This window comes from Buteo buteo, chromosome 6, assembly GCF_964188355.1.
Source record: "Buteo buteo chromosome 6, bButBut1.hap1.1, whole genome shotgun sequence".
Taxonomy (NCBI): Eukaryota; Metazoa; Chordata; class Aves; order Accipitriformes; family Accipitridae; genus Buteo; species Buteo buteo.
Genome location: NC_134176.1, coordinates 38794790 through 38821845, shown reverse-complemented (window position 1 = coordinate 38821845; position 27056 = coordinate 38794790). Strand labels below are relative to the sequence as shown.

Here is a 27056-nt window from a genome sequence, read left to right as displayed (position 1 = left end):
GGAAAGAGACCAGATCTCCTCAAGGACTGCTAAAATTCAAGTCCTGCCTCTCTGCACTTTGCTGCTTTTGCACAACAAGAAATACAAGACTTTGTATTTCTTTGCTTCTTATTTATATTCTAGGTTACCACCTAGAGAGGTTCTTTGTTCTCTAACAATTAAAATACCAAGTTAAAGCTTAAAAAAAAAGAAAGCAAATACTATCATAATGCTTTATTATGGGGTTGCTTTTGCTCCTTTCCTAGTGTTTTTTGAGCACAGCTGGCCTGAGAGATGCTCAAGAGCCTTGGAGACACACAACTCCAGCTCCTACCTACTGCCACAGAGCCATCCAAAACACATCCCGCCGCTGACGTAGAGGTTATGGATCCTTACACCAGAGGCTGAAATTTCAAAGACACTGCAGCTTAGTGGTTGTAACTCAGGCCTAGGCACCAGGGATCTAAGCCTGGAGACAGGCTCCACCAATAGCTAACCCGAGGTTTTGCCTCCCTTCCTCAGCTTCCCTCTTCAAACAGCTTTCCTGCCTGCCTTTGTGAATATATGGTTTTAGGTAGTCCGGAGAGCCCAATGTGATGATTTAACAGTTCTTGTCACTAATGTAATTAATTTCAATGACAAAGATTTACAGATTAATTTGACTGCTTTAATATTTGTGTCTTCTTTTTCTATACGAAGAAAGCCAACACAGATGCAGGATTTCACAGTTCAGTAGTTCTTCCACACAGGTCTCTCCGGCCAGGTATTTATTTCAACCTTTATTGCCATAAACAGGACTAACACATGGCTAGGGACACATATGCTGCATTACCATCTTGCAGTGTTACTGTCTGGTTTTAACTCAACAAGGCTGCTTTTATGCCAGTGGTTTTTTTTATATTATTTGTGACATTTCATTAAGTTTCATTTATTGTTTTGAGGCACTTATTTGCTCAGCTCTCTCAAGTGGCTTCCTTCAACTACATCTTATCTATACAGCATCATCAGTCATGTCAGAGCAGCTCTTGCTAAACCAGCAAGAGTATTTCTCAGGGCAACATACCTTTAAACAGGATAACAACAGTGTGAAAATGCTTGATTCAGTTTTGGCTGTGCAAAGTACCCAGAATCACACCTTGATGATAGCATTTTACCTGGATCACTCTTGACTTTGCCAGGCCAAGCCTGAACTATCATTTATTATCATTTCCTGCCAGCCAGACCCTGGGGTCTAGGACACTGCCTTATTGAAGAGACTGTTCCAGGCCAGGTTCTCCCAGCCAACTCAGTTGATTTGCAGATGCCGTTACAAAACCTTGTCTGCTTGAATACCACAAAAACCAAAACAAAACCATTTTCATTTCTTGTTGCCCTCCTATGCACTTTCCATCCAGCATTTACAGCATTGAGTTGGAGAAATATCAAGTCCCTCTTCAGCGTCTTACAGTTTTGCCTCCTCCTTCCTTAAGTCCTACTGTTCCTCCTCACAGCCATCTTCCATCAAACATGCATGAGAAAATTCCTGCTCAGCTGCAGCATTCCCGCACATCAGACAATTTCAACTCCTGTTTCAGCTACCTAGCTCCATAAAAGAGATGGTGTGGTTAGCTGGGGTTCTGGGGTGTGTGTTGTTTTTGTTCGGGTTTTGTTCTTGTTTTGTTTTTTTGGTTTTGTCATTTGGTGGTTTGGGTTGGTTTTGGTTTTTGTTTGGTTTTTTTAAGCATTTACCTGCAAGGACAGGTTTTGTACATTTCAGTGATATTGAAGTAAAAATGTTAGTGGATAATAACAGTATCCACTGCATTACTACTAGCTCCTTTTTGTCCAAATTGTCAATCCAGCAGGACAAGATTTCAGATTTGGTTTCAAGAGCTGCAGAACCATCTTATCTTCAATGGTAGAGAGAGAAGACTTATCAGAATGAAATGCTAACTTTACATTATACAATGACGTTATAATAGCTCAATTCTATGAGATTCTGAGAAACAGGATGAGGTGGGAGGGCCAGATTATTCCAAAAGATAAATAATTGTTTAAAGGAATGATTTATTTATTTATACATTCATAATTCCCTAGAATGTAAAAATCCCTTCCACTACTCTGGTCAACACAGCATATGTATGTATAGACACTGATCTAGCAGACAGATTTCACACCCACCTCCTTCTGACTCAGGCTTTGGAAGGGAGACATTAAGCAAGATCAACCAAGACAGTAGGAGAAGTTATAGCCCGGCAGCTAAAAACAACAACATAATCTGTCCCAAACCATGCGAGAACAAAGCAGTTTCAAGAAGTTCCTTACACGGAAAAAAAGCATTTCAGATGCTCCCCAGGGAAGAATGCAGCAGAGGAAGCTGTTGCAGCATGCCTGAATGCCACAGGAAGCGCTCCACGGGGGTGGGAAATTCACGAGCGTTCCCAGCTTCTGCAGAGCTGGGGTCAGAGCGGGGAGGAACGCCGAGAACACCCTGGGGAGCCCTCGCACTCACACAGCTGGATCCAGATCTGCCTCCCACGTCATCACATGAGCACATGTGGTAGGAAGCAAGTATCTCAATCCCAGCTTTTCCCCAGTATCAGTGCTCCCATCTAATATCCCCTCAACCTAGGGAAAAAAACCCCAAACAAAAGCATCTGGTTTTTTCCAGTAAGAGTGCTTATACTATCAAAAGCTTAAACCAGGGGAGGGCAGAGGTTATGCTACTCTTTTTCTCTGTGCTCTCTCACGAGAGGCCTCAGTGTTACTACCACTGCCAGGGTGAAGTTTCTGCAGCTAGATTTCTCACCCTCTACAGATCCAGCTGCTGAACCTGCCTTACACGCACCTTCCCACACCTCACTAGGCTTCTGCCCATCAAGCCTGGCTTCAGCCAGACATTTACAGGCCCTGGGCACTGACTCAGCGAGACCCATTTCTGTGAAGAGGCAGCTCACAAGCAGCTGACCTGACACTTTCAGGAAAAACACAAGACCCACAAGAACCCTCAACACATAGGGCACCCCATATCCTAAAAGCTGACCATGTTCCCAAGTCACTTTTTCAGGGAGCTGAAGAAAGCACCTCTTGCATGAGGCTCCCCAGACAGAGGGTTCAATTCAGGCTCAGTAAGTTCTGAGGCACCAGACTTCCACACATGGCTGGCAGATACGGCACAGGGCTTTCAGGAGCCCTGTGCCCTTCCAGAAAGGCAGCTGAAGGGCAGGCCAGGTGTGCAGGGCATGGACTCCAGCCCACTCTCAGTCGCCGTGTCTACATCTGAACACTTCCTATGCTAACTAATTCAACATCCCTACTGCCCTTTCTAGACCATCATCTAGCCTTACCTCCATGTCCCCCCCAGAATTCAGGGTCTCTCTACGCTCCATGAATTCCCTGAATTGCAAAGCCTCTCCTCATTTAAATAGATGATTCACAAGTTAATGCATTTTTTTCTTCCTCCCTGCAGCAGATGTTCAAATTTCTCCTATCACAGCCTCTGGATTGTAGTTCAGTAGAGAGGCAATAAACCACCGAGCATTATGGCCAGATGGAGTTTACCAGTTGACACAAATGAAGACCCCAGACACAGCGAAAGTAAACAGTACACAGATACTGGTGCCCCTACACCAACTGTTTCCAAGATGCAGTAATTCTATGCCAGGCTACACCATGATGTTTCTTCAGCTGCTTAGGGGAGCTCAGTCTACCAGAGGGTTTGGTGAAAATGCCCAGACAGCGCTTATAGGGTTCCTGGTTGTGGAATGAAAGCTTCCCGTGTAACTTTGAGATCTCTTTACTGTATGGTTCAACCTCTTGCCAGTTGGTAAAGTTTCTCACACAAAGGAAATGGAAGACCCAAAGAAATCATGCTAAAAATAGCAGAAATACAGCCCCCCAGAGAGCCACACTTGGGAACTCTCCCAACTCTGTATGCAGAATCCTTGAGAACACTTAAATAACAGATACGGATGCCTCATGCCTGAGAACTAGTGGGAAAATCCAGCAGTGAGGGTGGTTATTTTGATGCTGATAAATTAGCATCCAGACCATAAAACAGAGTTCCAGAGAAAAACCAGGAGTCCACTTACTAAACCTATCAGTTACTATTCTGTAACTGATCTCTTTCACACCAATACAGAGAATTTCAGAGAACAGCACACACATTTAATCAGGAAGAATAAGCATTACAAGGGTAACAATGTCAACAGAAATTGGAGAGCTCCAAATCCAAACTTGATCACTTGGGTCAAGTTTGCTAGGAATACATGGTGTCTTGAACATAAACCATCTAAGAAGCCTATGGATCAACAGCAGGTATTACAAAGCCATTCTGATACTAAACGCAGAAACAGTATCTCCTTTACCCAGAGCTGTCCTGGTTTTGTTTGTTTCCCCATCTCCTCCATCTGACTGGGGAAAATGGGATTCGAAGTCTTTTAGGGGAAGGAAATAACAGAAAACCCACTTAGTAGTAAGGCAACAGGCACCACAGAGCCTTGTTTAGCTTGCAGCAGGGAGCTACCAGGACAAGAGGCAGTATAATGATTCCACAGCCCCTTCTTTCAAACTTGTGGTAATTTTCCTTTCTTCCAATCTCCTCCACCCCCATGCAATTTGCTCAGCACATGGGAGTTACTCCCTCTCACCAGATACATACCATCAAGCACAGACACTGTCAGAACTTTCTTCCCGTTGCCAACACAATTATAGTCAAAGACTGTTGCATTCAATTTCACAGTGCTGATCATGTTAGACAGCCTGCAGCGCCATCCTTTATTCTGCCCCTTGTCCACCCCTGCCTTTTCTATTCACTTTTTAGAAAAGGCTACTTTAGCCACACTTAGGATCTCGGATGCTACTCATAAGAACAGCTATATTCTGGCAGTTGACATGGAAAGCAGAGGACAATACTCCTAAGAGACAGCTTAGCCTCAGTGGAAAGTAGCTCAAGTTTGGGAAAGAAGGGAGAAGCATTAAAGGTATCTACTTCCCAACTGGACTTCCTCATAACAATTTGTATCGTTCATCAAGGTATTAATGAAATGCTGAACAGCCCAATCTAAACCGAGAGTTCCTTTGTGAACCCTCCTCCCGAATCACTGCTCACTGGCCAGAGCACGCAACTGGAGTTTGACCACACATGCTCCAGCTAACACCACATTCCCTCTATGCATGCACACAAGAGCCTCCTAAAACCTCACAAGAGGATCTTACGTTAGGATCAAAGTACAAAAAGCCCTTTTCCAAAACCTCTGGACTAGATCTTTTCACCAAGTACCCAGGGATTTCAAAGTTACTGTTTCTAAAATACATGTTCAAGACTTAGCACTGCCAAGAAAAGATTTTCATTCTCCCAAAGGCCTACCCAGCAACAAACCTTAAAATAGGTTCTCAGTTCTTAAACTGATGCTACCATTGTACAAGAGGACATTTTGTGGCTAAACGCCATTATACTGTGTCAACTCCCACCAGAAGTAAAGGTGACTTCCCAAGAAGGAGAAACAGAATTTAATGTATGTAAAACTAGAGTGTTCCTCAAAAAACAGAGCCACTGCTCTTCTCCATTCTCTTTTTCTTGGTATCCTGCCTGAGGACAAAGAAGGCAAAGGCCTCCCAAGCACTGAGAAAAGTCACCTTATGACATTGGACTTTTTTCTCCCCATTTTTCTTCCCAGTTGGTATGGCTTCATTAATAAGGTAGGTGGAGGTATCTGTCTTATATTAAATGCCATGATCTACTTTCATAGCCCTGCCCCCACAAGCATCAGAAGTTAAAGCCATGAACACAAATCACAGCAACCTAGTTACTGCACATCAAAGCTGTCATTGTCACTCTTATTCTCAGGGTGGAAGAGACAATTAGACAGTTGACATTTACTTTTTAGCTCACAGGGTAAACAGAAACCAAGTCACAACATCTCTTCCACTGCTCCAGAAGGACACTGATCCCACACTACCCTGTAACAACCACGCTGCCAGGCCTAGCATCCCTCCTGCAGTAACTCTACAGCGAAGAGCGAGCTACCCAACTGCACCTGTGTTTTCCTTTTATATAGCTGTGCTTTTTGAAGTTATCCCTTCCTGCTCCTCTTAAACTCCTCATCAGCAATGAAAGTCACCCCCATGTGCAGAACACACTCCAACAAGAGCATTCCTCCATAACAGAGGAGGTTTGTAATCATGTACCTTATTATTTAGGGGCACATACCTCTGCCCATTACAGAAACTGCTTGCACTGGAAAGCAAAAACACATTTAAAGCTCCATTTTAATACAATTAAAGGAGCTCGAAAGTAAGAAGCTGTCATCATGTGGCAGGCAAAATTACATGGACTATTATTATGCGTTCTGAAGACCACTGTTTGGAAACTTCTAATCCCAGTCTATCACATTTACTGGCAATAGATTTCCAGTCTAGACTGCAAAAAGCTCCTAGAAAAGTAGTTTTTCCATAATGCTCCATTCTGAGAGGTGGTCATGTGACTGCGGGTACAAAATTAGGACATATGAAGGGACCTGGCAGTCCTCAGCAAAAATGGTTAAAAACATTCAAAAAAAACCAACGATCACAGCAATGGGAACATAACATGGAAATCCTCTTGAGCAATCATAGGTTACCAGACTGAAGTGAGTTCCTGTCTAGAAGTGCAAAATACCTGCACAGACAAAATTATGTTGTAGTCAAAGGGATCTCTGGGGCTGCAGTAGCCCACAGGAACAGGAAGGATGGTTTTGCAAGAGGTGCTCCTAGGACAAGAATGAACAGCTACCTTTGTCTTACAGCATCTGTATTGGCTCCAGTCAGGGGACATGCTTGTTCCATGGCTGAGCACCTCACAAGACTGACCAAAACAAGGCATGTTGCTTTCAGACACTCCTCTTAATGATTTGACAAAAAGGGTCACTAAAAAAACCAAGAAACTGCCTCACCATTGCTGCATAAAACTGCTTTATTCAGCATACTATTTTCTAATGAATCATGCTCCAGGGAGCCCTCACACTGGGGCTCATGCTAATGCTGAAGATAATAGAAGGGCCTGTTGCTACTGGGCAAACTGGGAACACAGAAGCATCTTTCCAGGTAGAATTGCAGCTAGAGAAGTAAGCTTTCCATCAGTATTCAGGGCCCAGCCAGCTCTGACAACATGTCTGTTATCACAGAATTGGACAAGCTAGAAATATGAAGCTCTATTGCACTGCTGGTAGACTTTTAGTACAGGTAATTAGTATTGTCTGGGGGTACATACCCACCAAGAGGAAATGAAAAGGCATATGGCTCTACCCTGCCTTCCTGAAAAAACTCAGAATGAGCTGCCACCACTGCAAATTGTTTACGGGAATGGATTTGTGCCTTCTTCCAAATGCTGCCTCAATCTGCTTACTAGTCAAGTAACCTTTGGAGAAAGATACCTTCAGCATCTCTTCATGGATTTCCAGATGTTACTCAGTTGCTCTGTTACTCAGAGCAATCTCATGTTAGTCGTCATGGGAATTTTGCAGCTCTCCTTCAGTACTGTACTGCCTGCAAATTTAAGCAGCAAGATACTAAATCCCTCTTTCAGATCGTTAAACACACTGAGCAGGATTTTCAGCCGTGCTTGCGTGACTTGAGACATCCTCTCCCAACTGATTACTAGTGGGACACAAGTACTTTGGAAAATTTCATTTCATGGTAAATGTATCTTGACATCAGAGCCATCCCACCAGATATTTTCCCTAATTTAAAGATGCAATGCTATTTTTCTTTGCTATTTACTTGCTTAGCTGCCGTATCACTTCACAAAGACCAGTTTAAGCTGACAAAAGAGCAAGCAATTTAGTGGAAACTAAATTATACCATCAAGAAGGGAGGAATTTCTGACACAAGCTTTATTATACAAAGATCCTTTTCTGGCATTCTGCCCCATCGTCTTTCTCCCACCTCATGCACTCTTGCTGCTTGTTACACAGAATCCCATTACCCTGTTCGACCATTTCCTTTCCATATTTGTCTCTATTTTATGCTGACAGGAACAAAAGAAAGAACAACTTTATTATAAGGATCTATTTGAAAGTCAGTATCTCACTTGCTTCCCTGCATTTAGAATTGCATCTTCTTGCCCTGGTTTCTCCCCTCCCAGTACATCAGAGGCATATTAATTCCGTTCTCTTAACATCTACAGACACAAAGCACTTGCAACGGGGGATATAGCAGTTAAGCTCTTACTCATGTCTTCAATTATTTTTAGTGAATTGCCTCTTCTTCTTTTAAAATTTGCAGTCTTGTTAAAAGTACATTTGAAAAAACCCACAAGTTTGCTGCTAGCTATTTCCAAGTAATTAAATTCATTAATCCAAACAGGGAGCAAGGGAAATAAAACTACTTTCTCCTTCATGCTTTTTTCCCTTCCTCTTACTCCGTATAATTATAAATGCTCTTATCCCACTAAATATTATGACCAGCACTTATTCATTGCATTTTTTGCTGCCCTTATCTTTCTCTTGCAAGTCTTAAAACAGTAACTGCCTTGAAATTGGAAAGAATGACAGAGGGTTCCCCCCCAAGTAAATCTAAAATTTGATCAGACCCTCAGAAACCAGGCTGTTTGTTGTTTTCTGCATTCTTTAGTTCCTAGGTTTTTAGTTCACAGCATTCAGATTTACAGTTTTACTTTTTCTCCAGTCCTCTTCTACCATAATACTGAATATTTCATTTCTATCATCACTACCAGAAAAGGTGCTTCAAAAAGAGGATGCAGAAACTCACACATCCCAAAACCAGCCACCCAAAGATGCACAGTAGCTAAGTTTAACTGCAAATTCAAAAGCCCGTGCAACTAGAGCTGGTTGCACAGCGACTCGGTGACTAACTTCCCAAGCTGGCAGATTTGCATTGCTGTGTCTGCTGGCACATTTGCAGAAACAGAAAAAAGGAGAGAACAAGACAGAGTGACCATAGTGACTTGTGGCTCTGCCACCCTGTGCTTTCTGTCCAGCTCACCTGAGGCACAGGGCACCCAAAAGCTCCACCTTCACTCAGTGCAGGTTCAACTGAGTATCTAATGCTTAAGGCACTCCATCCTTGTTGAAGTTGAGACACAGATGTGTGCCCTACAGAAATAAGCAGATTAGAACAGGTATGGAGACTGGTAGAGTTAAAAATACACTGAATAAGCACAGACACCTTGTCAGCAGCCACCACACTCCTGGAAGGCCTTCCACGGTTCCTGTTTTCACACAGAGAAGTTAAATGTCTCCCTTCCTCAGCACACCAAGTACCCTGCACCATGTTTACAGAGGAAACTGTACTTCTGCTCCTCCCTGATGCCCTGAGGGACAGCTTATCTATGGCCCAGGCTTGCCATCTCTCTCAGGAAGCACTAAGCAGTTCTTCCAGCCGGTCTCCGGCTGCTTGTCCCTGCGCAGGAGCTGTGACTCACTGCAGGAGACCCGGGCTTGTGGCTGCTCCCAGCAGCGCCCAGAGCAAGGGACAGCCGTGACTCAAGCCAGCACTGCTTTGCAAAAACACTCGGTGAACTATGCCCTATGCGAACACGCAGGAGAAGTCCTTACGGGCACACGCAAAGATTAAGGCCTGTGAACACTTCAACCTACACATACAATAACATCTCTTCAAAACACATCTTTCCCTTCTTATTCAACAGTTCAATACAAAGAGCACTAGCAATACTGCTCAGGACCTGGCTCTACGCAACCACCAGCATTTTCTGCTATGTGTCTTCCAACCGTGCTCACACAGTCAAGCCAGGAGGCTCCTATTTTGGATGCTGTGGGTCAGCTACTAATTTTAGGGCCCACACATGGTTGAAGGGGTTGCACAAAGTACTCTTGCCCGCCTCTGGTAGGCAAACAAGACAATTCCTTTTGTTCTCTTGCCCCAGGGACCAGACAACCAACCAGGCCTGACCGGTGACTTCTACAGCTAATGGAACTGGAGGGAAGATAGCAATCATAGGGGTTTTCCACTAGACCCCAGCCTATGTAGGGCCTTAACGAAAGTTTCCAGCAGAAGTAACATCAGAAAGGGAAAGTGAACTTAGTGAAAAACAAAAATCAACCCAATATTGATCTGAGGTGAGGGTAATGCAACAGAGTTGCAAGAGTCAGGAGTTAAGTTTCACGAGAGGAATTTTTGTTTTTAAACAAAACCTTATAAAAATACAATCATTTTCCCAAGGAACCACCCTGAAATCCTGCGCCTGGGCACAGAAAGTGTTTTTTGGTACCACAAGAGGTGTGGAAAGCAGGCAATGAACAGGATGCATGAGCTGCCCATTTCCTTTGGCTGAAATACACAAGACAAACTAGTGTAATTACCTTAACTTCTTCCTGTAAGGATGACTTCAGGATACTTCTCTAGCATGCAGCTGTGATCCCAACACAGATCCTTTAATTTAACTCTTCCATTAGGAAATTATCAGACAGTCATCCCAAATCAGCAAGAAGGAATGTTATCAGTGACAACTTCACATCTACCAGCCCACATTTAGGCTAATAAACAACCAGCTTCCTCCCAACAGCAACAACCCACTTTTAACATGGTGTGGCCACCTTCACCAACCCTTCAGGATCTACAAGGGGCAGTGGGGGGCGCGGAGGGAAGCAGAGATAGCCAGAAAGCAGCTTTTCAAAACATCCTTCCCTCAGAACCTGGGGGCCATGGTAATCCCCTTTTTGAAATGCTAATGTCATTACAACCATAGCACCAGAAGACAAGCAGCAGGGCTTGGGTAACAGAGCCTCCGCTGTGCCCTTACACAGATGATTTAAGCTGGGCCTTTTGTAACTCTCCTCCCCAAAGCTCCCTGCCCGGCATCATGCTTGACAGGAGCTGCAGCTGCCATCCGACCCTCCCGAGGAGCAGGGGTGGAAAGATCAAGCTGATGAATTCATGTGTGCGGGGCTGGGGCCCGGAGCGCAGCAGACGTACACCGTGGCCTTGTGTTCTCCAAACACGCACGCAAGGACAAAGATGGGCTTAAGGAAGACTTGAAAAAAGGCGAAGCAAAAGGTCCCCAACTGCTCTCTGGCTACTGCTAAACAATTGCACAACAGTAAAAATCGTTACAGCTGGTCATTAAACTGGGCACAACAGATATTGGTATAGGAAAGCGTGGCTCAAAGAAATTCATCAACATAAATACATCTATCCTCATAGCCTCAGGAATGAGCTCAGCCTCGGGGAGGAATCCCTCCCGTGCAGAAAGCTACTCCAAAGGGATGGAGAACACTCAACTTCCCTGCAAAAGCAACTGGAACTAGTTGCTGTGGGGAGATCGGAGACCAGACTGAGCACCACAAGTTTCATCCTGCCACCATGCAATATATAACAACAGAAAAATGGTTACCAGAAGGCTTTCTAGTTCTGTTTTCTATTTAGTGTTCAGTTTTCATTACCTCCGATACCAGTCAGGGCATCACCAGGGAAAAGCGACTTCAAGTAATGATTGTGTTTTAAATACTACGGAATTTGCTGCAAATGTGTTTCCTACAACTTATCATTTCCTACCACCTCCCAGAAAGCCTCCCACTACAGGAGAAAAGGGAGACCAGGAACCACAATGGCTGAGAAGTAAACCAAGTTTTACACTAAGTGAAATACAGGTCAACTGGAAAAACAAGGTACAGACTGAAACAACATTTGCCTTTCACAAACACTGCTGTGATTACAGCAATTCCCACTTCACTATGAGATTGGGTGAAGGTACTCTTAACACCACAGAAATAACACATAAGAGTCCCAAATCCCTCCCCTGGAAAAGAAACAGGAACTATTTCACCTTGAAAGTTCAGTCATCCCACTGATGCTTAGGTGTTCTATCCTACCTATAGAGAAGTATCTGCATTTAATGAGGATGTCAGCCTCTATTGCCACAGAAAGAAGAAAGGTGACAGACCGCTCTGGAAAGGGAGATGTGTTTGGTTTCATTTGTGCAAGGTGCACAATGGCAAACAGCTTTGAAATGCTGCCACCAAATCCAAAATTTTTTTAAATTAAAAACACAAAAGCTTCAGTTCTGCAGGCACCTTCCCTTGGTGCTACTAACTAACCAATGTCAGGAGAAAAATTTCTTCCATTTAAAGCATCTATCATGGTTTCAGCTGGGATAGAGTTAATTTTTCTTTTGAGTAGCTGGTATAGTGTTACATTTTGGATTTAGTATGAGAATAACGTTGATAACACACTGATGCTTTTGGTTGTTGCCAAGTAGTGTTTATACTACGTCAAGGATTTTTCAGCTTCTCATGGCCAGCCAGCAAGAAGGCTGGAGGGGCACAAGAGATTGGGAGGGGACACAGCCAGGGCAGCTGACCTAAACTGGCCCCAAAGGGGTATTCCAGACCATGGGATGTCATGCCCCGTATGTAAACTGGGGGGAGTTGGCTGGGGCAGGGAAGGGGGTGTGAAATCGCTGCTTCGGAAATAACTGGGCATCAGTCAGCAAATGGTGAGCAATTGCATTGTGCGTCACTTCTTTTGTATATTCCAATTCTTTTGTTATTATTGTCATTTTATTATTATCATTATTTTATTCCTTTTTGTCCTATTAAACTGTCTTTACCTCAACCCATGAGTTTTACTTTTTTTTTTTTGATTCTCTCCCCCATCCCACTGGGTGGGGGGAGTGAGCAAGCGGCTGTGTGGTGCTTAGCTGCTGGCTGGGGTTAAACCACAACAGCAACTAATTAAGTTAAGAGTTCAGCAGTTGGAAACAGACTTAGTGATAGATGCTTCCCTGCTGTCAGCGGATGCAGAACAGACATTCATTATCATCCTCTCAAATCTCTCCACAGCACCTGACTCCTGACCTGCCTCAGACAAGTGGCAGGTGGTATGTGGCAGAGGTACACGGTAAAAGAGCATCCTGGTTTTGGCTGGGATAGAGTTAACTTTCTTTCTAGTAGCCAGTATAGTGCTATGTTTTGGATTTAGTATGAGAAGAATGTTGATAACACACTGATGTTTTCAGTTGTTGCCAAGTAGTGTTTATACTAAGTCAAGGATTTTTCAGCTTCTCATGCCCAGCCAGCAAGAAGGCTGGAGGGGCACAAGAAGCTGGGGGCGGGGGGGGGGACACGACACAGCCAGGGCAGCTGACCCAAACTGGCCAAAGGGGTATTCCATACCATGGGACGTCATGCCCAGTATATAAACTGGGGCAAGTTGGCCTCAGGGGTGTGGATCACTGCTCAGGGACTAACTGGGCGTCGGTTGGCAAGTGGTGAGCAATTGCATTGTGCAACACTTGTTTTGTATATTCCAGTCCTTTTATTAGTATTATTATTGTCATTTTATTAGTTATGATTATCATTATTAGTTTCTTACTTTGTTTTATTAAACTGTTCTTATCTCAACCCATGAGTTTTACTTTTCCTATTCTCTCCCCCCTCCCACTGAGTTAGGGGGAAGTGAGTGAGCAGCTGTGTGGTGCTTAGTTGCTGGCTGGGGTTAAACCATAACAAATAGTTAATTCTTTGCTCACCCTGACTGTAGTCAGAGAATGGATCTCCTCATAACACCCCTAATTAGCAGCTTCCACCAGTCTCTTTTGGTTTTACTGACAGCAAGAATCAAGGATGCTTAAAAGCAGCCCTACCTGCATGCTGGATGACAGGCTACAACATACCCTTTCCTCCATGCAGTCATACCACTGCCCACCCAAGGACTCAACTCTTACATGGGATCAGCTCATGACTGGAAAAAGCTGGTTAAAGCAGGACCAAACATGACCAAGGCAACACTGACAGGAAAAATAAAGGGAAAAAAAGAAAACAAAACAAAACAAAAACAGTGCTCTCAAAAGGTGCTCCAGCCCTGAGGAGTCTCCAGCCACAGCTGGAGGCACATGCCAAGTGGCAGTCAGTCCTCCAGGGTGCTAAGAGGAGGCAGAACTTCTCATAGGGGCTAAACTCTTCCAGCACACCGCCCATGCTGCAGGTCAGGTGTTTGCCCACCAGAGGCATCACCTTAGGCCAGAAGAGAGTTATCTGGCCACCACTGCATGCACCTCCCCTCCCACACAGCAGAAGTGCACTGCCAGTCCTGTGATCTGCCTCAGACCAAACTTGCCAATTTGCTTCACTACCACTTCAGTGACAAAATTGAACAAGGATCCTCTACCAACAGAGAGCTCAGCTCTGCCAGCACTGTGTATCTCCCCCAGCTATTCCAAAAGTGGAGTCTACCTTACTAAATGCCATGGAGGAAACAGCCACCATCAAAGCACAAATTGCCAGCTTAAAGATAACATTTCAGTATTTGAGAAGCAAATGCAAGCAGATTCAAAGTGCGAAGGCCTGAAGGTTAAAATTATGCTAGCTCAAGGGCATCACATTTCTACATCACAGCAAGACTCATTTCTGCTTTGGGCTACTGGCAATAACATTTGCAACAAGACTAGCTTGTTGGGAAAGACAAAGTAGTGGAGGATTACAAGAATACAATTGGAAAAACAAACTTGCCACCTTCATGGATTTCATTAAGACTTGCACTCAAAGACAAACTCATCCCTGCTTGTGACTATGTTCCAATTTTTCAGCTTACATATAAAAAAATGAATAATTTCCTCAGTTGAGAGAAAAGTGGCAGCTGAACCTAAACACTCAAATGATAAAGCCTTTATCTTTTCTTAGTATCTTATAACCTAAGTCAATTACACCCAAGCAATGAAGCCTGAAGGTTGTTCTCCAGGAGCATTCAAAGGTTACTTTTGCTAGGGAAAGCAAAACCAGTGACAGAATGGAAGTAGTACTAGCTTTAGGATAATACAGCACTTTACAGTTATGGCCCTTTGCCTGTGCTAAAGAGAAGTAAAGATGTGCTGTAGCATAACACATGGTTCAGCACAAATCTGACAGTACTGGTCCTTTTCAAGAAGCAAGTCAGCAGGCCTAGAACTTGAACTACTGGAGACAGGTTACACAGCAGGCACATCCCCAGGACTCTGAGTTTCAAAGTCAGGTGCTCTGAAGGCAGGAGTGGAATGGGCCAGAGGAAGCCACGTTAGAAATCTACACTTCTCCCCTCCCAGCCACGGATTAAATCAACAGCTGTGGGTTTTGTATGACACACCAGAAGCATGTTCCTAAAGGTCTCTGCAGCATCAGGGAAGTCTCCTGGAGATAGATCTCCAGGACACTGGTGGTCCAGAACAGAGGTAGCACCAGGAGTCCCTAACCCACTCTAAGATAACTTCATCCACCTGGAAAGCATCACCATCAGCAGGGAGTGACACCATGGTGTTGACAAGGATCCAGGATACAGCAGCTTTAATAGGTTTATCTTGTTTACAGGAAGGGTTCCTCTAGAGTGGGTGTAGCAGCCAAAGAAATGCAGGATGGGGGAGAAGAGCAAAACAGCTTTTAACTATAAAACTGAACACAAACTAAGAAAAGCAGAACTTTCAAGTGGAAGTTTCTGCCATGTTCAGAGAAATATCCATGACTTTCTTAGAAATTCCTCCCTATGTCTTGTTTCACACACAGTTGCTATATGGTCCTTCGCAGTTTCTCTCCCAGCCAGCTCCCCAGACATGATGTTAGAGCACTTGTAGGCATACACAGCCAGTACTCCAGTAACTGGCATCTTCACCCTGCTCTGCTCCTGCCTTGAGGACATTCCTGCCTTGAAGCTTCAGTCCCTGGAGGGCACACACACTCTGTACCCCTCAAGTTCTTAAACTCTGTCAGTGTCTCATTAGTCAGTCCTGTTGCATATAGAAAAGCCTCAAAAGCCTGATGTTGTAAAGGCATATCCTTTATCCTCCTGCATTAAAACATTCTTACCTAACCATTAAAAAAATAAACACACATATATATATATATTTCTGCTAGAGTCCTTCCTCCCAAGGCCATACTATTCTCAACCATTCTAATCTGCTTGCATAACTAAAACACTACCTTCTCTCAGGACTTATGCTACTTAACCACCAAGCCACTAATTGGCTTTTTAAACCACCAGGATCTTTTTCACAACTCCACCTGTGGAAACCTTTACCTTCCTGTTTTGCTGCACTCCCCTGTCCCCCTCCTCTCCTTCACAGAATCTTATTCTCCTCTGATCCTCATTCACTTTCAATCTATTCTACCACCTTCCTACAAATCTCCATTCACTTCTAGTCCTTTTCTATGCCTGAAGAGTCTCCATATAGCTCAATTTCCTTCAAAATATTCTAGTTCTACCTAAACCAGAGAAACTTTGCCTGTTGTCTCAGCAGCTGACATCTCTGCTGAAAAAGAAGCAGAAGAAAATGCAAAGTCGCCTAAACAAAAACATTGGTAAGATCACAAACAGTTTTGTTTTCTTTCTGATGGATAGTTTTATGGGTGCCTAAGGGTATGTCTGACACAAAACTCATTATACACCATGTTGGTCTTTTCTCAGGACATAGAAAATGTTCCTTCAAGCCAGAAAAGCATCAGCAGCCTCAGGCTTTCTGGTTGTGACTCTGCACGTCAGGCCTACCATGTTTCTTCCCTGAGACTGGGTTGAAAACTCAAGACAATGTCCACCAGAGGTGCTTATCTCACTCTACAGCAAGGCAATATTCTTCAAATCAGACATGCTTCTCCCTTTACTGACAAAGTAGAAGATATATCTCAAAAGCAGCAGCAAAGTTTCTTTCTCCTCTCAAACGAGAAAGATCTTCCCCATTGAATTAAGATGACAGGCTAGACCTAAAATGCTGAGCCCGCAGGATTTAAAGATGCTCTTTTGTTATCCTACTGTTAATTCTTTGGCTTCTACTTCCCCCGAAATGCTTCTTACCATGCCAAGCGGATAAATGCACTTATCCTTGCATTCACGGCATAGGCCCTACAGAGAAGGAAAGCAGGAGGCATCTCCATTCAGCACCAGCCAGGCCAAGGTACACAAGCAGGGAGGGAACATCCCCACAACCTCTTGAGATTAGGCAGTCTTCTCAGCACAAGAACTCCAAAAGTTCCCCTCCCCCTTCCATAATAAAAGGATCACTGCACTAGGCTGGGCCAAAAAGCTCATTCTATTCTTCAACAGTTTAGCAACAAGCCCCCTGGTAGCTCAATCCACCATCCTGTAACTCATCTAAGCAGCCTCATACCTAAGGTATTACTTCAAATCCCCTCAACATCTGGAAGCAAGCAATTTGCCAGTCCTCCAACTCCGGTACAACACTTTGCAGAAGTGGAGCCTCAGGGGAATTCCTGCTTGCAGGAAAGATGAACACTCCCCAGAGGTTCATTAAAAGGAAAAAATTCTTAGATGCAGATCAGTACACACAGATAAGCAGGTACAACCTCTTGAGACAATGCCATAATCCGGTCACTGGGTTCCAATTACTCTCATGAAGGTACCAGCATTTTTGAGCTTGCTGTTCAAGTGTCTTCAGCGCCCTACCGTCACTCTTGACTATCAGTGGCTCGTTACCAGCAGTGTTTTAGCAATCCTCATCTAGACACAGATTGCTGGGTTTAACATAGGGCCTTGACAGACTCAGGCACAAAAGCTGAAGGCTCTACAGTCTACAGCTACCCACCTTGCCCTACCGCTTGTTTCCCCCTTATCACCCACGCAAGCGTGCTGAGGACACATCTACTCCACAGCTTTACATACCACACACCAGCTATTCCAGCAGTATTTGCACTCACAGCCCAGGCTGAAGTTTGCCGCAGTTCCAGACCAAATTTACTTGTTCTGCCATCCCTGCTGCAGAGTCATTAATAGCTGACAGCATGAACAGGAGGTGGTAACTGCTTGTGCTGCTACAGTTAAACATAAGAACTGGAGAAGCAATGGCAGATATGGGTTGCACAGATGAAAAACATTCAACATATCCTAAAAACATACCGCCTCAGTTGCAATGGTAACCAGTTTAGGACTCAAAAGGGACAGAAGCAGGAAAAGAACTGTCAAATGGCACAAAGTGATAGCAAGGAAACTTTCTTCTGTCCCGCTGTCAGGACTTCCCCCATGAGACTAGGAATAAACACAAATTCCTCCCAAGTGATTGCTCAAGTAGATAAAGAGGAAGGACTCAGTGATAGAAGGAAACTGCATAAGAAGACAGACAAGCGTGTGTCTCCAACCTAGCAGGCAGCAGTCATCAAGGGACACCAGGATGGTAATGAATCAGAATCCGGACTTAAGTTCACGAATACTTTCTCTTGAAGAACAAATCATGCCATTCAGCACCCCTCCTGCTTCCCTCTACAGTGAAGCTCCTACCAGTTTCCATATTTCTCATTCTAGCTCAAGAAGCTAAAGTGAGTCAGACCAGACAACTCCTGAGTTATTTCCTAAAGCAGCTTATTTTCCTGCTAGCAACCACAGCCAAGACCTGAAAGCCCGTCAATACTAGGTGTATGTGATACCAGTCTTGCCAGGAGTAAAATTCAGGCATTGGATAAAAATCCAGGATTCAGATGATTCCATCAGCTCTTCTCCCATCTCTCACTCCCTGAAGACCAAAATCTGGTAGGTGGTAAAATTCCCCTCCCATACCTTTAAATACTTCATTACAAATCCATTCCCCTCAGACTCTGTTTCTGTATTCCTTTTTATTTTTTTGGAAGAGAGGGGAAAGTTCAGACTAAACAGATCAAATTTCAGAGTTCAACAAAGATTTACACAAAATTTATACATTTAAAACAGATTCAGAAGCCAAATATGCTTCCCAATTCCTCCCAAAGTTATGTACATCCATAACATGCACATAGGAGAGATTTTTAGACTTTTTCCAAGCACAGGAAATGAAAAGCAGGAGTATCCAATGGAATATATCCAGAGTCGTGCTATGTGATGAGATGTTCACCTTTCTTGAATAAAGGAAACAAAGGGAGTTTTGCCTCAGCTTGCCCTCCCCAGCCTCTCAAAACTCTCACAAGCAGCATCTCTCTCTGGGTTTTAATGAAATACTTATTCTACTTGTTTTTTCTTGAGTCATTTGAAGTTAAATGCTATAGAAGGTACAGGAATCCCTTCAAGCACAGTGAAACACATGAAGTTGATCTTCCTCTCTCAGAGGGCAGTCATCTTTTCCAAATACAAGGGACAAAAATGGAAATGGGGCATAGAGATGGATCTCAGCCTATTCAACACAACAAAAGCATAATGGGAATCCTAGCTCATAGCCACTTATATTAACCAGTAAAACATCACACTCATTTCTCATAGTACAGCAGTGAATACAAGTCTACTCACATGTAGGTCCTTTGGATTTGCTGAGCCAACCTAGGACAGACAAAAGGAAAATTCAGGATTACCATTATGCTTGCTTTAATTCACCCTTCAACGATTAGAACTGGTTAAAATTAAAACAAGTTGTGTGGCTTCTTGAGACTCCTATTACTCCCTTCAAGCCAGTTGCTTAAATAGCACTGCGTGGATCAGTGTAGTAGCAGTGTGAATATTATTATTTGAATAGTCTAATTCTGAGCCCATCTGCGTCTGCTTCCTAGCCACCTCTAGGGACTGGCTATTACTCTGCAGGTCCTCACCATGCTCTTCTGTACCACTCTGCTCTTACTAAGCTCTCCAAAGGGACTGGAAAGAGTAATTGCACCAGAAACTGCTTCCCCCTTCTCTACATGGAGAACTACACACTTCTTTGGGCTGACCCTGCAATTTCTCCAAACCCACACTTACATGAAGAATGCAGTTTAGAATCAAGATCCTCTGTTCACGCACGACACCTCCCCACATTTCTGTCTGGCCATCCAATGTTATAGAGTCCTTGTTTTCACGACCATTGAATTCATCCCTAGCTGTATAAATGGCTTCCTTTCAGCTGCATAATCAGAGACAAAGGAAACCTCTGCTTTGCACAGATTCCCAAAGAATAGGAACAAGTCCGAATCTGCTCAATGACTGGAGTGCTCTCTAACAAGCTGTTCTATGCAATGCAAACAAATACCAGCAGTATCCAAGAGCTTCTGTGCAGAATAACCTTGGCACTGAAAAGACCTTAGAACAGCAACCATCAGATTGGCTGCATTTGCGTCAGAGACAACACAGAGGAATGAAGTCGTTTCAGTTTATTCAAGCTCAATTTATCACTTTAATGGCAATCCTAAAAATTAAAGAGCTAGCTTTATAGTATTTCACACGTGATCAGTCAACAAAAATCAGGCTGTGTCTAAATCTTAATGGACTTAGATTCACCGAGCCTGCATTATTATTAATTTTTAAAGGTTAATATTTAAACTCCCTCCTTTATGGATATTGATATTTGCTTAATTCAGGATGTTTAATACTTTTACCAACACATTTACTTGCATTTACCAGGACCAGGTGATGCTATTATGAATAATGAAAAGCCCAACCTATGTTTTGATAGGTTTCCAACTGAGCTGGTTATGAATCCAAGAGAGATTATACCACTTGGAACACAAGTGATAGGAAGCTTTCAGAGTATTTTAGTGACTGCATGTTAAAATTTAATGAACAACTTATTCTGATCCACTGTCATCCTTCCAAAAATAGCCTGGCCACACAGGAGGACCACTGTGAATGAGATATAAACACAAGGCCTTTGAGAGCTTGGTTATAACCTTAAGGGCCAGAGATGGAAGGGAGGGAAAAAACCAACCAAACAAAAAAACAACCAAAAAACCCCAACAAAAAAACAGCAACAAAGAAAGAATGGAGAAGCATTATCTGCAGAAAAGCAGACAAAATGGTTGTTATTGTTCCTCTCCAAAACTTAAGAAGTTCCCTATCTCTATCTACTAAGCACCCTGGCTCTTAGCTACATTCCAGATGAACCCTCAAAGAAAACAGAAGAAACAGAGAACTAAGACTCAGCATTTTGAGTCCTTGATTTCCAAGTCTCCTCACCTGCTCGTTCCTTCATTATTTCCCCCAACTAATCTTGGAGAACTTTCCAGATGGGGGGAAAAAAGGCACAGCAGTGATAAAGCTCAAAAAACATTTCTGAACAGCACTGAAGTTTCCATAAACCCTTGTCGTCTGACATAGCTTCATTGCTTGCCCATCACCAAATGCTGCATTTGTTTTGTGTCAAAGTATGTGCAGCGGTTATTTTTATATTCATGGATATCTTCCTGTGAAAAGGGAGCAGTTTCCCCAAATTCTGCAGTGTGCTTAGTGACTAAGCAACTTATCATACTCATCTCATGGCACTCCAGGATATTCGGATAGATTGCTCAAGACAAAGTGCTGAAGATTTTTCTTAAAAATCCATGCATAAATAAAATCAATTTATTACCAGAGGACAGACCAGATGCTTGCTGACTGGAAATGAGTCTGCCCTCTGCATTAACCACGTGGCAAAGAGAACACATTCCTGCCCAGAACATGAATATATCTCTAAGCCTCCTGGAACTCAAGCAATAGAATTTCTAAACAGCAAAATGACTGCAATACAATATACATCATATGGTTTTAAACATATGAATCACAGGCTCTGCTTTCTCACTCAGAGCTGAGCCAGCCATTGTCTCCATGCTTGTCTGTCTTTATATGAGAGCATTCTTCAGCTTTTGTAGCAATTGTGAGCATGTCACATTGGCCCCACATTCAATATAAGCATTACCACCAAGAGATTTAATACAATCTCTTGCTTCATGTTAACATCGCTTTGCTCTGCCTGCTCTGAATGATTTTGCTATGTAAAGTGAGGATGGTGGGGTGGTTGGGGGACAAAGATGAGGGAAAGATGATTTTCCAAGCGCCTCGCCAGTACTCTTTGTTTCTCCATCTGGCTCTGCGCGCCTCGCCTGACTTGCTCATTAACATTACTCATGGCTGGCGTGCTGCTGCAGGTGCAGCTCTCCAGGCCCATGACGCATTGCTGAGCACCCCCATCCCTCCCAGCAATTGGCAGTTGGGTTGCTACCTCCCAGTCTCAGAAATCCTGTACATGGAAGCGCTCCTCAGCGAGCCCTTCCCCTCCCCCAGGATTTTTAGCCCTGCACGTCTTGCCTTCTGCTATGCTCTTGGGCTCCCCTCTGCATGCACTCACTTTCTCACTTCCCCTGCAGGAAATGGTTCATGCCCAGCCACTATAATCCTATTTAGCTGATCATCTGCCTTGATCAGTTTACCACAGCTGGTTTCAGGTCCTGAAGCAAAAGGAACACAGAAAGGGAAACAATGCAGAACCACTCTCAGGTCTGACATGCTTAACTAGTGCTTTTGTTAATGTGACTGGATGCCTCAAAAATTATACTAAAAAGGCTTGCCAGTATTGTGGCTGCTTTTCCCCATCCAGCAACCCCGTGCAGCACAGGACATTTGCATACTGATTACAGACTCAACTGAAGGTGCTGTAGTATGTAATGAGAGTTTCAGATGGGGATGTTGCACTCTAGCCCCAGGCTGGGAGGCATATCTGACAGGCCTACATCTGAAATGAGGCAGTGACATTATCACCAATAACAGCAAGACTGGAAAAAAAACAAGGATAGACCAGATCCAAAAAGACCTTGTCCCCTTCCCCCCTCGCTATCTGTTCTTGCCAATTTGTCACTCTCTCATGTGTGTGTCCCCACCCCTCATTGCCTACAAAGCCAAAATCAGGCCAGGAAGACCTACAAGTCTGGAATATCTGATTTCAGCAGCCTCTCCCTTCCAAACAAAGAGCCAGAAATACTAAAAGTAGATCAACTCCTCCTCCAGAAGTTTGCAGCGCCAGCAGACTTTTCCATACAGGATCACCTTGGCTTGTAGTGCATCTGGCAACATTTATTCTGCTCTACCACACAGAGGCCAATTCAAGCTTCGCTGATGCTGAGGGGACTGTTGGTCACAGGACATTTTCAGGTGCCATGATATGTCAAATAAATAGGGCTTTTTAGAGTTATGTTGAGAACTGAGGTTTTGTTTTCAAAGGCAAGCTACTGTTGTACATTGTAACAGTTGCTGAATTCAAATCTACATGCCTTTTTGGGACTAACCGCCTTCAAAGTTCCATGCAAGAGCACACAAACTTATTGCTTCCATCCCATGCCACTTATGATCAAGCATCTCTCTACAGACTACATCATGGCTAGTCTAAGAGAACAGACATATTTCAGGGCATACTGGGTAAACAAGCACATACTTCACATCATGTACTTTGTGAGTATCCAGTATATTTTCTTCTTCCACTCATTTTTAAAAGGCAGATCCCCTCATCTCTGCTGACATTTTACATATCATCCCATTACACTGCTCTTTACATTATTCACAACACTTGTCCATCAGATAAACATCAAGAAGATAGAAAGGGGAGATGGAAGAACTCAAGCTGCAAAGAGGATCTAATAGAGGGGTGCAGTTAGCAGGTGCTGAGGTGTCAGAAGATAGCACACAAGGAAACACTGAACAGATTCATCAGCTGTGCAAAGAGCTGAAGACAGTCTGTGCTTCCAAAACTACTTCACATGAGCAGCTGCTACAGGGCATACAGGTAAGAGTGTCTACATGAGAATCTCCCTCAACTAAAACATGGTCCACGCTCTTGAGATGGTCCAAGTGCTCCCAGCTGCAGTGAAGGCATGAGAATGGAGGGGGAAAAGGCTGGGAGAATCAAAATGACAGGGTAAAGGACAAGCATTTACTTACTAACGTGTAAGACTCATCCAGTTCAGACATTGCTCTCTGCTTTACAAGTAGCAATGGAATTTTTCCTTTGAGTACTGAAAGATGTGTACAAATGCATCAACCATCACCAGCTCCCCCATAAAAATATAACGCCACCTCCATACTTAGACATCTTCCCCTCCCTGCAGCATATGCAAAGGTTTCACTTACCTGTGGCCTGTGTTTCCAAGATAAAGCTACCAAAGATAACTAGCAGAAGAAATAACCCATGGCTAGTCAAGGCAAGAGACGATCCTGTGTTGCTCTTTGGTGCTACCATTCCATGGCACATCTTTTACCCACCAAAGTTTCTTTTTAAAAAATTCCTGAAAGATCTGGTTGATCAGGAGCACCTCGGTCTACAAAAACAAAGAAAGAAACAGTAAGTGTTGAGCCAAATACCTACAAGATCTGGGGAGGGGCAGAAAGGGGAAATCCATAAACAAACAAGAGCAACCTTTTGCATGTTGTAGCATTTAGGAATCTTGCCAAGTATTCACAGTTCACAAGGTAACAGCAGCAGAAAGGGCAATCTTCTGCATAGGAAATACTAAAAGGAGCTGTATTATAGAGAGACCAGAACTGTTCACTCACCCTCTAATATTTCAGGTGTGAAGACTGCCTAGCTTACAATTAATTTTAGGTTTTCCTTTCAAGACAAGCCCAGAGGATATAGCATCTGGAGAATCTGTTCCAAAATAACTTCAAGAGAGCCAGCCTTCCTACACCCCCACTACCTTTCAGAAGGTCTCCAAAACACAGCAGACAGTACTAGACAGCTAGGATAAATAAATCAAATGCTTCTTCAGCCACCTGGAGAGGCACAGCAAACCTGACAGCCAGCCGGCAGGCAGGCAAACACACGCTTAGGAGGAGGAATGTAAAACAGCTTGCAAACCTCAGGTATAATGTTCTGACAGTACTGAGCATAGTAATTAAAATTGCAGGATGTGACACTGCTCATACCTGAGGACTGAGGGATTCAGCCATAGCCTATCAGGCACTGCCACAGCAAAAACAGACTCGCACACAAACACACAAAGCACAGTTGGGAAATCAAGAAGGCACAAAGTTGAACCCCTATTTTTAATGAAGGAAAAAGACCCAGCAGAATACATGTCCTACCAACCTAGTATGGTTTTAGCCTGCAAGACCTCCAACAGTAACTTTGGACCTGGATGAATAACAATGTCATGCATAAATCCAGTACTCGTGAAAGAAAGCTGGGACTAAAAAAATCTGTGTGTACTGGTTTTACAAAGGAGGAAGGAGAAAACTGAGATAAAAGACAACTGGGTGAGAGATGTAGTGGAAAAAAAACCAAACAAAAAAAACCACATGGAGACACATCTTAATACTTCTATCATGCTATTCCTTACACAAACATCTAAAGCTCTCGGGGGGGGGGGGGGGGGGGGGGGGGGAAATGTGCAGAAATTAACATTTCTTTACACTTGACCACAGAAATACTTCTAATTTTGAGGGAAACCCCATTCAGCCACAGCTTTTTCAGTTTAATAGGTATTCATACTGTAGGGGGATTATTTTTTGGGGGCCAAGTTTCCCATAGAAATTCAGAACTGCTGGATAACTCCAGACAAATTTGAGAGGTGCAGAGGCAGTTATTGTACTCTTCATACTCTGTAAGAACAGATGGGAGACCTGGGTTAGGACTCCTACAACTAGGGAAGGCAGTACGACTTTCAGATCCTTAAGTACTTCTGAGATGAAGTCAACACACCAGCACTGACCAGAGAAACACAACTCAAACAGCCACAACACATGTTTCCAATTACTCAGGCAAAAAAGAAGCTGCATTATGGGAGGGAAAGTGTAGATTTGTCAATTAAACCTGGAAGTCATCCTAGTGAGAAGAGGGTTTCCTTAATTCCACATCACTATTTTGCTCATATTTACTTTGCAAAGGGGCTATCTTTAAAATTTGGATCTTAAGTCAATTAGTCTCTACCAAAGAAGAATTCTTTGTCTGCATACACCCCCGCCTTGAAATGTCATTTCAAGATGACATTTAAACTGCCATGTGGCAAGTCTGGAGCTGATGCTACAATAAAGTCTGTGTCTACCCCTTTTGTTTCTTGCTTCATCTGGAAGGGGAGGGAGAGAAGTGATGCCATCCCACTCTATGCCTGTAGCACAACCTATAGATTTCTCATGTCTTCCGCAGACAAGGAGCCAATGCTTTGTTCACCAAACTCCTACCATGCAGAAAAGAGTAAGGATGGTGCCACTCACCTGCTGGAATTCCTTCAGCAACAATTAGACCATGGAATGAAAAAATACTCCTCTGTGAAGAAAGCCAAGCCAGCTAGTCTGTACATCTGCTCCTCCTCTCAAGTCAGATCTCCCACATGGATTTTAAGTACATACTCAGTTGGAAGAGGCCAGCATCTGGCCTATACTCCAGGCCAACAGCTGGTTGCTTTCTTCTAAGACTCACTGCTTTACATTGAATTACAGCTCTGACAAAGCAATGTACCATCTTCAGCAAATGGCCCTTCTGATTAAATCAAGACAGGTCTGTCCTCCCCATTCCAATTTAATGAAGCCTCATTAGTTTAACAAACTCTGCAAGTCTTGCCAAGGTACCTTTTAAAGGTGGCCTTCCCTGCTCTTGGAACAGTGCTTGCCAGGTGACATAACAGCAGCCAGAAAGAGAAGTAGGGAAGAGGGCATGCAATTATCACAGAATTTGCTGAGTTGCCTGAGGTGTGCTACCTTGCCCCCGAGATGTTTTCCTCTCCCAAAGATTGCACATGGAAGCCAGCAGTCCAATTCTGGTCTCTGAACAACAACCAAGTTAGAGATACCTAAAACAAGAATATCTTCTGGGTGAATCAATTATTGCTTATTCTCGATTCACTAATAGATTGCTCCAAAGCACAGTGCTGTTTCTCTCCTTTTTTCTGAAGTCAGGCACAGTTTCCCTATCTCTTTTCAGCTAGCAAGTCACTTGAGTCCCAGGTTATCAGGGATCCTCTCTGTCAGAGGCATGGGGCTGCCCCACAAGGAATGCTGTAAGTTGCTGCTGCTATGCCTACAGTAACATCCCACTAACCTGATTTAGTTTAGTGTAGGATTTGAAGGAGACAAAGGCAGCAAAACTATTTAGTGGAAGATAGCATCAACAAACCCCTCAGAATTGTTAGGAGACAATGGGCACAGGTACCGCCTGTGAGGATCCTCCCTCGGGCTTCAGCCAAGTTACAAAACTTGTTCTCAGCCTTGACTTTTCCTTGACAAAATTAGAAGATGAAAGAGATTCTGGCTGGATAAGAAGGTATCCTTTCTTCCCAGAGGGGAGCTGGTGGTTGGGAAGCTATTTAGACAGACGTTCAATTCCCTGAAAGTTGACTGTTGTTATAGCACGCTCCTTATTACCTACAGCTCAGAGGGAAGCAGCTTTCATAACAACTCTACAGGCCTCCACCTCCAGAAGTTAACTGGAGTGCATTGTAGAGCACACACATTTGTCAGAGACATACTCTTAAGGAGATAGCTTAACAGTTCATGGG

General features: G+C 43.6%; 1 protein-coding gene across 4 annotated transcripts in view; it reads right to left on the bottom strand.

The window, feature by feature from the left end:
* The window catches only part of SUSD6 (sushi domain containing 6), an 89603-nt gene that overhangs the window by 28486 nt on the left and 34061 nt on the right, over positions 1-27056 (bottom strand). For 3 of the 4 annotated variants that reach the window (XM_075030519.1, XM_075030520.1, XM_075030521.1), the window contains 2 exons: positions 23695-23882; positions 19141-19170 (listed from right to left, as the gene is read on the bottom strand). In XM_075030519.1, coding sequence (XP_074886620.1) covers positions 19141-19170; positions 23695-23815 — 151 coding nt within the window. In that variant the 5' untranslated portion in view covers positions 23816-23882. The remainder of the gene's footprint in view (positions 1-19140; positions 19171-23694; positions 23883-27056) is intronic. The other variant, XM_075030522.1, reaches the window with a different exon arrangement.